General features: G+C 47.6%; 1 protein-coding gene across 4 annotated transcripts in view; it reads left to right on the forward strand.

Moving 5' to 3' along the window:
* The window catches only part of fdft1 (farnesyl-diphosphate farnesyltransferase 1), a 45,311-nt gene that overhangs the window by 11,596 nt on the left and 15,964 nt on the right, over window positions 1–17,751 (forward strand). For 2 of the 4 annotated variants that reach the window (XM_080200902.1, XM_080200904.1), the window contains exons 1-3: window positions 13,146–13,419; window positions 15,325–15,422; window positions 17,326–17,509. In XM_080200902.1, coding sequence (XP_080057028.1) covers window positions 13,186–13,419; window positions 15,325–15,422; window positions 17,326–17,509 — 516 coding nt within the window. In that variant the 5' untranslated portion in view covers window positions 13,146–13,185. Of the gene's footprint in view, window positions 1–13,145; window positions 13,420–13,640; window positions 14,971–15,324; window positions 15,423–17,325; window positions 17,510–17,751 lie in introns of those variants that run through there. The other 2 variants (XM_080200905.1, XM_080200903.1) reach the window with 2 other exon arrangements.

Genomic DNA, 17,751 nt, shown 5'->3' on the forward strand with positions numbered 1-17,751 from the left:
AAAACTCCGAGGGCGGTTCCCTGTTTGGCATTTACAAAGAGTCTGAATGCCTTACTGAAATCTGGCAAGCTCAAGACTGGCGCGGTCATCAATTTCTGTTTCAGGGTCTCAATTAGTTCCTCCTCTTTCTCGTCCCACTGGATTTTGTTAGGAGCCCCCTCTACAAGTTTTAGGTACAGACCCTTGGTTAGGGGGGCATAGTCGTCTATCCATAATCGGCAATAACCTAAGAGTCCCAAAAACATTCGTAGCTCTCTCTTAGTTCCCGGGAGTCCCAGTTCAACTATTCCCCTCACCCTTTCCGGACTTATTCTCTTCTGTCCCTGGCTTATCAAGTGTCCCAGATACTTAACCTCTCTTTCTGCATATTGGAGCTTCTTCTGGCTCACCCTTAGTCCCTGTCCTGCCAAATAATTCAGAAGGGTATTTGTTCCCGCTACGACCTCCGCTTCTGTGGGTCCAGACAACAGGAGGTCATCCACATACTGTATGAGTTTTAGGGCTGGGGAAAGGATCAGTCCCTCTAATACCTGCTCTAAAATCTGACCAAACAAATTTGGCGATTCGGTGAACCCCTGGGGAAGCACTGTCCAGCGGTATTGCTGCTTCCTGCCCGTGTCAGGGTCCTCCCACTCGAAGGCGAATAAGTCTCTACTGGCCTCGTCCAACGGGCAGGCCCAGAAGGCGTCCTTTAAATCCACTACACTGAACCATTCATGTTCTGGGAGTATCCGCCCCAGTATAGTGTATGGGTTCGGCACCACCGGGTGTCGTACCTGTACAATCTTATTGATTTCCCTCAAGTCTTGGACCATTCTGTAACTGCCGTCAGACTTTCGGACTGGCAAAATGGGAGAGTTATATCTCGACATACATGGTTCCACCAGCCCATCACTTATCAGGTCTTTCATCACTTCTTTCAGGCCCTGTCTCCCTTCCCGGGAGATAGGATACTGACGTATCTTGACAGAGGGGCTCTGGGGCTTAAGATCAATTTTTACAGGCTGAATCGAGAGTCGCCCTCTGTTTCCCTTGGCCGTCCATACTCTAGAGTCTATACCCGTGAGTCGGTCCTCGCTAAGGTATGACATAGTTACCACCAGGTCTTCGTCGTCCCCTACATTTATTCGGAGCCCGAAGCGGATTATCAGGTCCCGCCCCAACAGACCATAGGGGAGATGAGGGAGGTGGAGGAGCTCTGCTAAAAGCTCCTCTTCCTCCCATTGTAGTACCTGTGGTTCAAATAGTTTCGCCCTAAATACCCCTCCCTTTACTCCTGATATGTTCAACATTTTAGTTTGGTAATTGGCTCCTGTAGGATAGATTGGGATTGAGGATCTGCCTGCCCCCGTGTCGACTAAAAATGTAACATCCTCCTTTTGTGGACCCACCTTTAAATTTACCAGGGGTTCTTGGTAGGTCCTTTTTCCAATTCTCCCCTGACCCCTCTAATCAACCTCACATTCCATTTCATAAATCCCTTCTCGTTCCTTCTTAAATTCAGGACACTCTCTTTTGAAGTGTCCCGGTTTCCCACAGTGGTAACGCTCGGCCGCCCGGGGCCGGTCACCACCGTAAAATTCTCCTCGTCCTCTACCTCGGCCCCTCCTGGCCCCCCCTTCCTTCCAACCTCCCCTTGACCTTCCTCTACCTACTGTATATCCTTCATCCGTTATCCCGGTGGACTTACATACTTCCCTAACGGCTGCCACCATCATCTTTGCCTTCTGCTTTTCCTTTACAACCTCTCTCTGAACAAAGACCTTCTGCGCTTCCCGCAATAATTCCGCCATGTCCTTCCCACTCCAATGCTCAATCTTTTGTAGTTTTCTCTGGATATCTGGCCAGGATTTCGTTACAAAATTAATTTTTAGCATTCCCTTTCCAATTTCATCATCAGGATCGATTCCTGAATATTTGCGGACAGACTCCCTCAGTCTGTCTAAGAACATGCTGGGTGATTCATCTTTTCCTTGCCTAATATCAAATGCTTTTGCCACATTCTGCTGCTTGGGGACACATGTCTGGATCCCCCGAATTATAAGATTCCGGAGATCCGACATGTTTGTCCGCCCTTCCTGGGTATTATGATTCCAATTTGGATCCTCAAGAGGGTATTTTTGATCTCCCCTGAGTTGTTCTTGCTGTTGGTGATCCCTATCCCAAATTTCCATGGCCCTATTTCGGATCATAACTCCTTCATCATAGTTGAATAATATGCTCATTATGGCCCGGAGTTCCCCCCAAGTATACATGCTTGGACCCAGGAATTGGTCAAGTTGTGTCGCTACCGCGACAGGGTCCTCTAGGAGAGGGGGCAACTCCTTCCTAAGTTGTCGGATGTCTGCCGAGTTAAGAGGCACCACCACGAACCCTGTCTCTCTTTGTCCGAAGGGAACCTCCCTGAGAGGGTGCATTTCCACCTCGGGCGCTGAAGCCCCATTATTCTGCTGTTGTTCCAGGGACTGTTTTATTACCAACCTCTCGGACCTTCGCAGACCCTCAACTGGGGGTCCGCCTCCTGTGCCGTTCTCAAGATTTATGAGATCTTCCCCTCGGGGCCCTTGGGCCCCATTATTATTTGGTTGATATGCAGGGGGTACATTTGGTACAGGAGGGGGTGGCGGCGGGAGGTTGTCAAGAGGGTCCCATTGCCCCGGTCTGCTCTGTGGGATCATTGGATACAGGGAGACTGGCTGTGGCGATCTACTCATCGCGCCCACCCAACAGGCAGCGTACTTACTTTCCTCGGGGTTAAAGGGTTGTTTACTATTAACATATAAATTTAATATCTGACAGACCCAATCCTCATCCGATCCATATTTTGGCCACAATACAGATGGTTTCCGGATTGGTTCCTTCGTCCACACAAAACAACAATATTTTATCATAACCTTCTTTTTTAAGTCCTTAGTCTTTCGGTCCCCATCCCAATTTTCTAACTGTATCCCCAGAGGACTGTCGGGGGGTATTCCCTTTTCATCATTATTATTTCCCGGTTTCCCATCCTTACTCTTGGACGGTTTACCTCCCATGGTTAGTCTTCAGTTGTCGTCTTGGACACAAGTTAATTTATTTGTGCCCTCAGATCAAACTGTCATAACCATAAAGTCGTCAAGGAAGAAAATGACTCTCACCCTTAATCAGCCGAATTCCCGGGAGAGAAATTTCTTACCTTGATCCGTGCACGGAGTTGTCCGACTTCTTCCAATGATGTGTATACCCCCTCACAGATTTCAGTCACAGTCCTAGCAGTCCTAGTGTATAGAAGTCATCCGTGTGATTTCCAGGGTCCAGAATTATCTCAACTGAGTGGTTTCAGATTCCCCTCCTCCCAGACCAAAACGACGTTTTTACGTGTAAATATACACTAGACGCGTCTTATTCCATCGATTTGGTCTAGTCGAGGGAAACCCCCGTTATAATTCCAGATCCCGGACGAGCCCCCAATTGTGAGAAACGGTCAGATACTCACTTTATGATTCCCCCCCTTGAATCAAATACACGGATGAGTTCAGCTAACTGTCGGTTTATTCGATCTTGCAAGAAAGGGTGCCGTCCCGTGGGTACACACACCTTGCTTTACACAATCTTAGTTTATATACATTTTTCCTAGATAACAATAGGACAGCCCTCCTTTCTTTATTGGGTACCACTCCTTAATCTCTTTACTGAGTGATCTCCTCCCTTGTTGACATCCCATTAACTCTAATCCAATCACCCCTTTTAAGGCTTAAATCGTTTTACCTCTCATCAATTCAGCTAACTCTTTTTCATTGTCCCGTAAATTGCTTACCCATTTATTTTATATGGTGTAAATCTCTTTTAGGCTATGCTGAAGACCCCGAGCGCCTGCCAGTCTCATGTTTTTTTCTTCTTTTTCTGCGTGTTTCATCATCTGCTGGTCTTAGCGTTTAACCCCTCAGGTTACACTAACGGTTCTGTCATGGTTTCCGCCCCAGATGGCTTGACTCAAAAATTACACTACCGCTACCATCCCTCACACGCCCTCTCCCCATAACCCTTAATCCCCTTGCCTACCAAAAACCTATCAACCCGCGTCTTAAAAATATTGAGCGAGGCAGCTTCCACCACTTCAACAGGCAGAGAATTCCAGAGATTCACCACCCTTTGAGTGAAGAAGTTCCTCCTCAACTCCGTTCTAAACCGCCCCCCCTTTATCCTGAGGCTGTGCCCTCTAGTCCTACTGTCATTTCTGAGTGGGAAGAGCCTCTCCGCCTCTACCCTATCCATCCCATTCAACATCTTATACGTCTCAATGAGATCTCCCCTCATTCTTCTAAACTCTAACGAGTACAAGCCTAGTTTATTCAGCCTCTCCTCATAGTTCAACCCCCTCAACTTCGCAAACTTACTGATCACACCAGTTACACCTTCTTCCAAATCATTTATATATATCACAAATAGCAGAGGTCCCAGTACAGAGCCCTGCGGAACGCCACTGGTCACAGATCTCCAGCTGGAAAAAGACCCTTCCACTACTACTCTCTGTCTTCTGTGGCCAAGCCAGTTCGCTACCCAACTAGCCACCTCTCCTTTTATCCCATGAGATTTAACGTTTTGCATCAACCTGCCATGAGGGACTTTGTCCAACGCTTTACTAAAGTCCATATAGATGACCTCCAAGGCCCTTCCCTCGTCAAGTGTTTTTGTCACCTCCTCAAAAAACTCCACCAAATTTGTGAGGCATGACCTCCCTCTTACAAAACCATGCTGTCTATCACTAATGAGATTATTCCGTTCTAAATGTGCATACGTCCTATCTCCAAGAATCCTTTCCAACAATTTCCCTACCACGGACGTCAAGCTCACCGGCCTTTAGTTACCCGGGTTATCCTTGCTCCCTTAAATAACGGTACCACATTCGCTATCCTCCAATCCTTAGGGACCTCACCTGTGTCCAATGAAGAGACAAAGATCTCTGTCAGAGGCCAGCAATTTCATCTCTTGTCTCCCTGAGCAGTCTAGGATAGATGCCATCAGGCCCTGGGGATTTGTCAGTTTTAATATTCCCTAAAAACAAACCTAACACGTCCTCCCTTGTAATGGAGATTTTCTCTAACGGGTCAACACTTCCCTCTGAGACACTCCCAGTTGACATATCCCTCTCCTTTGTGAACACTGATGTAAAGTATTCATGTAGGATCTCCGCTACCTTCTTGGGCTCTAAGCATAATTCCCCTCCTTTGTCCCTGAGAGGTCCGATTTTTTTTTTCCCTCTGACAACTCTTTTGTTCCTAACATATGACTAAAATGCCTTAGGATTCTCCTTAATCCTGTCTGCCAAGAACATTTCATGAGTCCTTTTTGCCCTTCTAACTCCCCATTTGAGTGCTTTCCTACTTTCTCTATATTCCTCTAGTGCTCTGTCTGTTTTTAGTTGCCTGGACTTAACGTACACCTCTCTTTTCTTTTTGATCAGATCCTCAATTTCCCTGGTTATCCACAGCTCTCAAATCCTACCTTTCCTATCCTTCCTTTATACAGGCACATGCCTGTCCTGCAGCGCCATTAACTGCTCCTTAAAAGACTCCCACATACCAGATGTGAATTTACCCTCAGACAGCCTCTCCCAATCAATGGCCACAAATTCCTGCCTAATCCGGCTATAGTTAGCCTTACCCCAGTGCAGCACCCTACCTGTAGGACAACACTCATCCTTTTCCATTACTATCCTAAAGTTAACAGAATTGTGGTCACTATTTGCCACATGTTCCCCTACTGAAACTTTGACAACCTGACTGGGTTCATTACCCAGTACTAGGTCCAGTATAGCCCTCTCTCTAGTTGGGCTATCTACATATTGTTCCAAAGAACCTTTCTGTGTGCATTTTACAAATTCCTCACTGTCCAGACCTGAGCCCTAAGCACTTTCCAGTCTATACCAGGAAAACTAAAGTCTCCCACTACAACAACCCTTTTTTTTTTGCACCTATCCAGAATCTCCTTACATATCCAATCCTCCACTTCCCCTGGGCTGTTGGGTGGCCTGTAGTACACCCCCAGCATAGTGATTGCACCCTTCCTGTTTCTGAGCTCCACCCACAGCGACTCATTACACGACCTCTCTAAACTGTCCACCCCCTGCACTGCTGTAATATGCTCCCTAACTAATATTGCTACTCCTCCACCTCTTTTAGTCCCTCCTCTGTCTCGCCTAAAACACTTATACCCCGGAATATTCAGCTGCCAGTCCTGTCCTCCTTTTAACCAAGTTTCCGTCAGCGCAACCACATCCAAATTTCGTGTAAGCATTAAGGCCCTAAGTTTGTCTGTCTTACCTGTTATGCTCCTCACCTTAAGAACATAAGAAATAGGAGCAGGAGTAGGCCATCTAGCCCCTCGAGCCTGCTCTGCCATTCAATAAGATCAGACAGGATTAAGGAGAATCCTAAGGCATTTTATTCACTTGTGACTAATAAATAAATCCTTCTGAAAATGTGGCGATCGTAACTATTGCTGTCACCTCAAAGTTCTATACAATGAGGAAGTGACGAAGATGATTGATGAGGGTAGGGCAGTGGATGTTGTCTACATGGCCTTTGACAAGGTCTCTCATGGCAGACTGATGCAAAAGATGAAGTTGCATGGGACCAGAGGTGAGCTGGCAAGGTGGATGCAAAACTGGCCTGGTCAAAAAAGACAGAGAGTGGGAGTGGAAGGGTGCTTTTCTGAATGGAGGGCTGTGACTTGTGGTGTTCCCCAGGGATCAGTGCTGGGACCTTTGCTGTTTGTAATATATGTAAATGATTTGGAGGAAAATGTAACTGGTTAGTAAGTTTGCGGACGACACAAAGGTTGGTGGATTTGCGGATAACAATGAGGACCATCAGAGGATACAGCAGGATATAGATCAGTTGGAGACTTGGGCAGAGAGATGGCAGATGGAGTTTAATCTGGACAAATTCATAATTTTGGAAGGTCTGATACAGATGGGAAATATAGAGTAAATGGCAGAAGCCTTGAGAGTATTGATAGGCAAAGGGACCTAGGTGTACAGGTACACAGGTCACTGAAAGTGGCAATGCAGGTGGAAGAGGTAGTCAAGAAGGCATATGGCATGCTGCTTTCATCAGCCGGAGTATTAGGTTTAAAAATTGGCAAGTCACATTGCAGCTTTATAGAACCTTAGTTAGGTCGCACTTGGAATATAGTACTCAATTCTAGAACATAGAACATTACAGCGCAGTACAGGCCCTCCGGCCCTCGATGTTGCGCCGACCAGTGGAACCAATCTAATGACCCTCTAACCTAAACTATTCCAATGTTATCCATATACCTATCCACTGACCATTTGAACGCCCTTAAAGTTGGCGAGTCCACAACTGCTGCAGGCAGGGTATTCCACACCCTTAGTACCCTCTGAGTAAAGAACCTGCCTCTGACATCTGTGCTATAACTACCACCCCTTAATTTAAAGCTATAACCCCTCGTGTAAGCCATCGTCATCTGAGGAAAAAGGCTCTCACTGTCCACCCTATCTAACCCTCTGGTTGCCACACTACCAGAAGGATGTGCAGGCTTTGGAGACGGTACAGAAAAGATTTACCAGCATGATGCCTGGGCTTTAGCTATGAAGAGACGTTGGAGAAACTGGAGCAACGGAGGTTGAGGGGAGACCTGATAAAAGTCTATAAGGTTGAGAGGCATGGACAGAGTGGGTAGTCAGAGCTTTTTCCCTGGGTGGAAGAGTCAATTACTAAGAGGCATAGGTTTAAGGTGCGAGGTGCAAAGTTTAAAGGAGATGTACGAGGCAGATTTTTTACAGAGTAGTGGGTGCCTGGAATTTGTTGCCGGGGGAGGTAGTGGAAGCGGATACGGAGTGGCTTTTAAGGGACATCTTGACAAATACATGATTAGGATGGAAATAAATGGATGTGGTCCCTGGAAGGATAGGCAGTCTTAGTTAAGTCAGACAGCATGGTCTGTGCAGGTTTGAACACAGAACATAGAACACTACAGCACAAACAGGCCCTTCGGCCCACAAGTTGCGCCGATCACATCGACACCTACCAATCTATAGACCTATCTATAACCCCCAATCCCATTAAATCCCATATACTCATCCAGAAGTCTTTTAAAAGACCCCAGCGAGTTCGCCTCCACCACCACTGACGGCAGCCGATTCCATTCACTCACCACCCTCTGAGTGAAAAACTTACCCCTAACATCACTTCTGTACTTGCCACCCCGCACCTTAAATCTGTGTCCTCTCGTAGCGACCATTTCAACCCGGGGAAATAGCCTCTGAGAATCCACCCTATCTATTCCTCTCAACATTTTATAAACTTCTATCAGGTCGCCTCTCAACCTTCGTCTCTCCAGGGAAAAGAGTCCCAGCTCCCTCAACCTAACTTCATAAGGCATGCCTCCCAGTCCAGGCAACATCCTTGTAAATCTCCTCTGTACCCTTTCAATAGCTTCTACGTCCTTCCTATAGTGAGGCGACCAGAACTGCGCACAGTACTCCAAATGAGGCCTGACAAGGGTCTTATAAAGTTGCAGCATTACCTCCCGATTCCTAAACTCAATCCCTCGATTAATGAAGGCCAGTACACCATACGCCTTCTTGACCACATCCTCCACCTGCGAGGCCGATTTAAGAGTCCTGTGGACCCGGACCCCAAGATCCTTCTGCTCTTCAACACTACTAAGACTCTTACCCTTGATAGTGTACTCGTTCATCCCGTTGGTTCTGCCAAAATGGACGATGACGCATTTATCCGCGTTGAAGTCCATCTGCCACTTCTCCGCCCAGTCCTGCATCCTATTTATGTCCTGCTGCAACTTTTGACATCCTGCCAGACCATCCACAACACCACCGACCTTCGTGTCATCAGCGAACTTACTTACCCATCCCTCCACTTCCTCATCTAGGTCATTTATGAAAATGACAAACAGCAAGGGTCCTAGAACAGATCCCTGGGGCACTCCACTGGTGACTGACCTCCATGCCGAAAAAGACCCATCCACAACCACTTTCTGCCTTCTGCAGGCAAGCCAGTTCTGGATCCACAAGGCCAAAGGCCCTTGGATCCCATGCCCTCTCACCTTAAGAACATAAGAAATAAGAACATAAGAAATAGGAGCAGGAGTAGGCCATCTAGCCCTTCGAGCCTGCCCCGCCATTCAATAAGATCATGGCTGATCTGTCGTGGCTCAGTTCCACTTTCCCGCCCTCTCCCCATAACCCTTAATCCCCTCTCTTATCAAGAACCCATCAACCCGCTTCTTAAAAATATTTAGCGAGGCAGCCTCCACCACTTCAACGGGCAGAGAATTCCAGAGATTCACCACCCTTTGAGTGAAGAAGTTCCTCCTCAACTCCGTTCTAAACCACCTCCCCCTTATCTTGAGGCTGTGCCCCCTAGTCCTACTGTCTTTTTTGAGCGGGAAGAGTCTCTCCACCTCTATCCTATCCATCCCATTCATCATCTTATACGTCTCAATGAGATCCCCCCTCATTCTTCTAAACTCTAACGAGTACAAGCCTAGTTTATTCAGCCTCTCCTCATAGCTCAATCCCCTCAACTCCGGTATCAGCCTAGTAAACCTCCTCTGCACTCCCTCCAGGGCCAAAATATCCTTGCGCAGGTGCGGCGCCCAAAACTGCACACAGTACTCCAGCTGCGGCCTCACCAATGACCTTCTCAAGAAGTCTTGCATGGGGGACCTTATCAAACGCCTTGCTGAAGTCCATGTACACCACGTCCACTGCACTTCCTTCGTCAATGTGTTCAGTCACATTTTTGAAGAACTCAACTAGGCTCGTAAGGCACGACCTGCCCTTGACAAAACCATGCTGACTATTTCTGATCATGTCAAACCTCTCCAAATGCTCGTAAATCTTGTCCCTCAGAAGCCTCTCCATCAGCTTACCAACCACTGAGGTCAGACTCACCGGTCGGTAATTTCCCGGACTATCTCTGTTCCCTTTCTTGAAAATAGGAACTACATCCGCAATCCTCCAATCTTCCGGAACCTCTCCCGTCTCCATTGACGATGCAAAGATCATCACCAGGGGCTCTGCAATCACTTCCCTCGCCTCCCACATATCCTGGGGTACATCCCATCTGGTCCCGGCGACTTATCTATCTTGATAGAATTCAAAAGTTCTAACACATCCTCCTCCTTAATATCCACATACTCAATCTTTTCCATCTGCCGCAAATCCTTAGCAAAATCTCCCAGATCAGTTTCCACTGTGAATACTGAGGCAAAGTACTCATTAAGCACCTCTGCCATTTCTTCTGGTTCCACACAGACCTTTCCCCCTTCACCTTTTATAGGTCCTATCCCTTCTCTTCTCATCCTTTTACTTTTCACATATTTATAGAAGGCCTTGGGATTCTCCTTAATCTTACCCGCCAAGGTCTTCTCATGACCCCTTCTGGCTCTCCTAATTTCCCTTTTAAGCTCTCTTCTACAGTCCTTATACTCCTCAAGATCCTTAACATCTCCTAGTTCCCTGAACCTTTTGTACACCTTCCTTTTCCTCCTGACTAGGTTCACCACAGCCTTCGTGCACCACGGTTCCCTCAACCTACCAAAACCCCCTTGTCTCATCGGAACGTTGTCATGCAGAGCTCCAGACAAACATTCCTTGAATATCCGCCACCTTCCTTCGGTACTTTTCCCTAAGAACGCCTCCTTCTAGTTTATTTGTCCTAGTAACTTCCTGACTTCTTCGTATTTCCCCTTACTCCAGACAAACACCTTCCTAGCCTGCCTGATCCTATCTCGTTCCAATGCAATTGTGAAGGAGATAGAATTATGATCACCATTCTCAAGATGCTCTCCTACCGAGGGATCCATCACCTGTCCTGGTTCATTAGCCAGCACCAGGTCAAGTACAGCCTCTCCCCTCGTGGTCTTATCCACATACTGTGTCAGGAAACCTTCCTGAACACACCTAACAAACTCCTCCCCATCCAAACCCCTTACCCTAGGGATATTCCAGTCGATGTTTGGGAAATTGAAGTCTCCCATCACGACAACTCTGTTACTACTACATCTCTCAAGAATCCGTTTCCCTATCTGCACCTCAACTTCCCTGTCACTATTGGGCGGCCTATAGAATACACCCAGCAAAGTTTTCAACCCTTTGCTGTTCCTAACTTCCACCCACAGAGACTCTGTAGATAGTCCCTCCACGGCATCCTCCTTCTCTGCAGCCATGACACTGTCCCTGATCAACAGTGCCACTCCACCACCTCTTCTGCCACCCTCCCTGTCCTTCCTGAAGCATCTGAATCCTGGCACCTGAAGTACCCAGTCATGTCCCCGAGACATCCAAGTCTCCGTAATGGCCACCACATCACATTCCCAAGCAGCAATCCACGCCCTAAGCTCATCTACCTTATTCACTACACTCCTGGCGTTAAAATATATACACTTCAGCCCCTCAGTCTGGGCATTACCCTTCTCCACCCCCTGTCTAACCTCCCTCTCATACTGCCCGCAGTCCTCCCCTACCTGGGAGCTAACCTCCTCCGTCCCAGTCTCCCCATCACAATTCCCTCCCCCCATCCTTTCTAGTTTAAAGTCCCCCCGGTAGCCTTAGCCAGTCTTCCCACCAAGATATTAGTCCCCCTGAGATTTAAGTGCCACCCGTCTTTACCGTACAGGTCACACCTGCCCCTAAAGAGGTCCCAATTATCTAGTTTGGGGGGAACTGAAGGGCTTGTTCCTGTGCTGTAATTTTCTTTGTTCTAACTCCAACGTGATGACTCATCTTTCATTCCCTCATCCCACAATATAAATATGTGCTCCTTTCTCTTTGACAAAGAGTCATCTGGACTCAACATCAGCGCATTTCCTTCTTTACAGATGCTGCCAGACCTGCTGAGATTTTCCAGCATTTTCTCGTTTGGGTACAGTACGACTTCCCTGCTTTAATAATCTGTGCCTCAATTGATAAAGGCAGGTGTGCCATACGCCTTTTTCACCACCCTACGAACATACCTTTCTGCTTTCAGAGATCTGTGGACAAACACACAAAGATCCCTTTTGTTCCACACAACTTTCCAGTCTGCTACCATTCATTGAGTACTTTCTTGTCAAATTACTCCTTTCAAAGTGTATCACCTCAGACTTTACAGAGTTAAATTCCATCTGCCACTGATCTGCCCATTTGATCATTCCGTCTATATCCTTTTATAGCCCAAGACACTCCGCCTTACAGTTAATCACTCGTCCAATCTCTGTCATCCGCAAATTTACTAATCCTACTCTTCACATAATCATCAATGTAACTTATGTAGATGACGAATACTAACAGGCCCAACACAGACCCCTGTGGTATGCCACTGGCTTCCATTCACTAAAACAGCTTTCTGTAATCATCCTCTGTCTCCTACAACTGAGCCAAATTACCATGTGAATTTACCTTATTTACCTTGTCAAAGGCTTTGCTGAAATCCATATAAACAACATCGACTGCACTACCTTCACCTATACACCTAGTCACCACTTCCAAAAATTCATTTAAATTTGTTACGCATGATCTTCCTCTGATGAAGCCATGTTGACTCTCCCTGATCATGCTTTGCCTCTCTTTCAGAAGTTTCCTTACCACTGACGTGAGATTCACAGGTCTGTTGTTCCCTGGCTTATTTCTGCTTATTTATTAAAACATAGAGCCATATTATTCTCCAGTCCTCTGGCACCTCCCCTGTGTCAGGGAGGAATTGAAAATGTGGGTTGGATCCCCTGCAATCACACAGCAGTCTGGGACACAATTGTCCGGACCTGGACATGTATCCATTGTGAAGGCTGCCAACATCTCCACTACCTTGTCCTTCCCTGGCCTGCTCTCTGATTGGCTTTGCACTCTGGTTCTGCTCGCTGGGGCCTGCGCCCTGATTGGTTCTGTGCTCTCTGGCTCGTCGCTCTGATTGGACGGTTCTCTGCTTCTGTGTGCTGGTTGGCTCTGGTCTGTGTGGGCCGGCGCTCTGATTGGCTCTGGTCTGTGTGGGCCGGCGCTCTGATTGGCTCTGGTCTGTGTGGGCCGGCGCTCTGATTGGCTCTGGTCTGTGTGGGCCGGCGCTCTGATTGGCTCTGGTCTGTGTGGGCCGGCGCTCTGATTGGGTGGGTTGTGTTGTGTTGTGTGGGAATGAGCCGGAGGGAAGTGCGGGGAGCGGAGCTCAGGGCCCGGGGTGCGACATGTACTGTGCAGCCAGGAGTGTGTGGCCTTTGGCGGTGCGGGCCATGCAGTGTGATTCCCGGCGCACGGCTGTGCCTCAGCCCCGTACTCTGCTCTGCACCGCCTGCCCGTGCCAAGTGTCTCGCTGCCGGCAGAGCTCGCTGTGCCTTTCGTGTTGCCTCCGACGGGACATCGCCAGTGGGCAGTTCCTGCATGTGGCAACTCCCAGAAAGTTCTTCACAGCCGCCTCCCTGGTAGGTGAGGCCTGAGCCGGAGCCTGCCTCCTGCTTGGTGGGGTCTGTGTCTACAGGCCACTGCCTCAGGCCCAACAACACTGCTCACAAACTAGATCCCGCACCCGGACAGTTTTTACTCTATACTTCACTAGACCAAGGTTTTCCTGGCTCGCCATTCACCTTCTCTGCCTAGTTCAAGCTCAGTAAAAAGTCTGACAACACCACAAGCTCACCCTAGACACTCTGATCTCCACACCCCACCGTTCACTCATTACCCCGTGTGCTCACTGATCCACACAGGCTCCTGCTCTACCAGTGTGTCAGTTCTTCAAATTTTCATCCTTGTGTTCAAATCCTCCATGGCCTTTATCTTTGTAATATTGTCCAATCTTGTGTCCCTCCAATTCTGACCTCTTGTACTTTAGTAAGAGGTCTCACACCAGGTTTAAATCCAACCAATTTATTTGATAGTAATCCCACAAGCTAAGACTTCTTACTGTGTTTTCCCCAATCCAACGCCAGCATCTCTACATCTCTTGTACTTTGCCAGTTTTAATCCCTCCACCGTTTTATGGATGTTGCTTCAACTTCAAACATGTTAAGCATTGGAATTCCTATTTTAAACCTCACTGCATCTCCCTCTGTGACTGGATCCTGAACTTCCAACTCACAGACCACAATCAGTGAGAACAACAACACTCCCTCCACAATCACCCTCAACACCGGTGTCCCACAAGGCTGTATTCTCAGCCCCCTACTGTACTCCTTATACACTTATGACTGTGGCTAAATTCCCCACCAATGTGATTTTCACGTTTGCTGATAACACCACCGTAGTGGGTCAGATCTCAAATAATGATGAGACGGAGTGCAGGAATGAGACAAAGAACCTGGTGAACTGGTGCGGCAACAATAAACTCTCCCTCGATGTCAACAAAACAAAGGGGATTATCGACTTCAGGAAGCGTAAAGGAGAACGTGTCCCTGCCGATATCAGTGGGGACAAAGTAGAAATGGTCAGGAGCTTCAAGTTTTTAGGTGTCCAGCTCATCAACAGTCTGCCCTGGTCCCCCTCCCACGCCGGCGCTATAGTTAAGAAAGCCCACCAACACTACTTTCTCAGAAGGCTAAGGAAATTTGCCGTGTCGGCTGCAACTCCCACCAACTTTTACAGATGTGCCATACAGATGCATTCTTTTTGATTTGTATCACAGCTTGATATAGCTCCTGCTCTCCCAAGACCACAAGAAACTACAAAAGGTCATGAACGTAGCCCAATCTATCACACAAATCAGTCTCCCGTCCATTGACTTTGTCTACACTTCCCGCTGCCTTGGCAAAACAGCCAGCATAATTAAGGACCCCACGCACCTCAGACATTCTCTCTTCCACCTTCTTCCATCGGGAAAAGTCTACAAAAGTCTGAAGTCGTGTACCAACCGACTCAAGAACAGCTCCTTCCAGGCTGCCATCAGACTTTTGAATGGATCTACCTTACATTAAGTTGATGTTTCTCTGCACCCTAGTTATGACTGTAGCACTACGTTCTGCAATCTCTGATTTCCTTCTGTATGAACGGTATATTTTGTCTCTATAGCATGCGAGAAAACAATTCTTTTCACTGTTAATACACGTGACAGTAATAAATCAAACCAAATCTTTATCTCCTCCTTTACGATGCTCCTTAAATCCTATATCTTGACCAAACTTTTGGTCATCTGACCAAATACTACCTTAATGTGCTTTGTGTTAGATTTTGCCTGATTATTGCTCCTGTGAGGTCTTTTGAGATGTTTTGCTGTTTGAAAGGTGCTACATAAATGCAGGTTGTTGGTTTTGTAGAGCAAGTGTCTGTGTCTTGTGGATTGGAGAGTGTGAGGAGTGATTGGATGAAGTCAGTAATCTGATGTGCCTGTTTTCCAGGACTCAATGAGTGAAACCCTGAAAAAATGCTACCTTTATTTGAACCAGACGAGCCGCAGCTTTGCTGCTGTCATTCAGGCACTGGATGGTGACCTACGGTAAGACAGTATTACAGTTGATAAGGAGGATGTGCTGGATATTCTTGAGGGATTGAAGATAGATAAGTCCCCTGGTCCAGATGGGATTTACCCTAGGATTCTCTGGGAGGCAAGAGAAGTGATTGCAGAGCCTCTGGCTCTGATCTTCAGGTCGTCGTTGGCCTCTGGTATAGTACCGGAAGATTGGAGGTTAGCGAATGTTGTCCCATTGTTTAAGAAGGGGAACAGAGACTTCCCCGGGAATTATAGACCGGTGAGTCTCACTTCTGTTGTGGGCAAGGTTTTAGAAAAACTTATTAGGGATAGGATTTATAGTTATTTGGAGAGTAATGAATTGATTGGAGATAGTCAGCATGGTTTTGTAGCGGGTAGGTCGTGCCTTACTAACCTTATTGAGTTTTTTGAAAAAGTGACCAAAGAGGTGGATGGGGGTCAGGCAGTTGACGTGGTATATATGGATTTTAGTAAGGCGTTTGATAAGGTTCACCATGGTAGGCTTCTGCAGAAAATGCAGATGTATGGGATTGAGGGTAATCTAGGAAATTGGATCAGGAATTGGCTAGCAGATAGGAGACAGAGGGTGGTGGTTGATGGTAAATATTCGTCATGGAGTTCGGTTACGAGTGGTGTGCCTCAGGGATCAGTTTTGGGGCCACTGCTGTTTGTAATTTTTATTAATGATCTGGATGAGGGTATAGTTGGGTGGATTAGTAAATTTGCTGATGACACCAAAGTCGGAGGTGTGGTAGATTGTGAGGAAGGGTGTCATAGTTTGCAGGAAGACTTGGACAGGTTGCAGAGCTGGGCCGAGAGGTGGCGGATGGAGTTTAATGCGGAGAAGTGTGAGGTAATTCACTTTGGTAGGAATAACAGATGTGTTGAGTATAGGGCTAACGGGAGGACTTTGAATAGTGTGGATGAACAGAGGGATCTAGGTGTATGTGTACATACACATAGAAGTTGGGAATCAAGTAGACAAGGTTGTTAAGAAGGCATACGGTGTCTTGGCGTTTATTGGTAGGGGGATTGAATTTAGGAGTCGCAGCGTCATGTTGCAACTGTACACAACTCTGGTGCGGCCGCACTTGGAGTACTGTGTGCAGTTCTGGTCCCCACATTCTCGGAAGGATGTGGAGGCTTTGGAGAGGGTGCAGAGGAGGTTTACCAGGATGTTGCCTGGTATGGAGGGGAGACCCTATGAGGAGAGACTGAGGGATTTGGGGTTGTTTTCGCTGGAAAGAAGGCGGCTAAGAGGGGATCTTATTGAAACATATAAGATGATTAGAGGTTTAGATAGGGTGGACAGTGATAGCCTTTTTCCTCGGATGGAGAAAGCTAGCACGAGGGGGCATGGCTTTAAATTAAGGGGGGGTAGTTATAGGACGGGTGTCAGGGGTGGGTTCTTTACCCAGAGGGTGGTGAGGGATTGGAATGCCCTGCCTGCTGCGGTTGTAAATGTGCCTAGTTTGGGGGCGTTTAAGAGATCCGTGGATAGGTTTATGGACGAAAAGGGATTGGTTTAGGTTAGAGGGTCATTGTTTTTTAACTGGTCGGCGCAACATCGTGGGCCGAAGGGCCTGTTCTGCGCTGTAATGTTCTATGTTCTATGTAAGAGAGCTTCTATCATCCATAGGATGGACCCAACCAGTTAGTGCGATACCACAGAAATGTCAAATTATTGGTGAAGGGAAGGAGTGGTTCTGGGGAGAAGGGCCCACTGAGGGAAGGTGCATTACTGTTGGGCTTCTGGTGAGTTTGGGATACAAAGCAGTTGCCGTGGGCAGGAGAGGGTTGGTTAGGTTAAGAGTGAAGTGAAGAGGATTAGGGTTGCTGGAGTTGGGTGAAAGGAAACCAGGATGGGACCTAGCCTGTGGCCTGCATTCATGCTGTGCTTTCTCTGCAGTCAGGCCGTGTGCATCTTCTACCTGGTGTTGCGAGCTCTGGATACAGTGGAAGATGACATGTCCATTCCCTTGGAAGTGAAGATCCCGATGTTGCAGAACTTCCACACCTACCTGTACCAGCCTGAGTGGAGCTACAACCAGAGTAAGGAGAAGGATCGTCAGGTACTACAGGATTTTCCATCGGTACGTAACCTTGTGTTAGGAGTGTGATGGAGGCATTGATTTCAATTCTCGTTGGGGCATGGATCCCAGGGACATTGACTGTTGGGGTACAGATTCTCCGCTGACTCTCACTGGGGGGCAGGTCTCACGCGTGCTGACTCTCACTGGGGGGCAGGTCCCGCGCGCACTGACTCTCACTGGGGGGGATGGGTCCCGCGTGCACTGACTCTCACTGGGGGGGACAGGTCCCGCGCGCACTGACT

The sequence above is a fragment of the Carcharhinus amblyrhynchos genome, chromosome 12 (genome assembly GCF_965287045.1).
Source record: "Carcharhinus amblyrhynchos chromosome 12, sCarAmb.v2.hapA, whole genome shotgun sequence".
Lineage (NCBI taxonomy): Eukaryota > Metazoa > Chordata > Chondrichthyes > Carcharhiniformes > Carcharhinidae > Carcharhinus > Carcharhinus amblyrhynchos.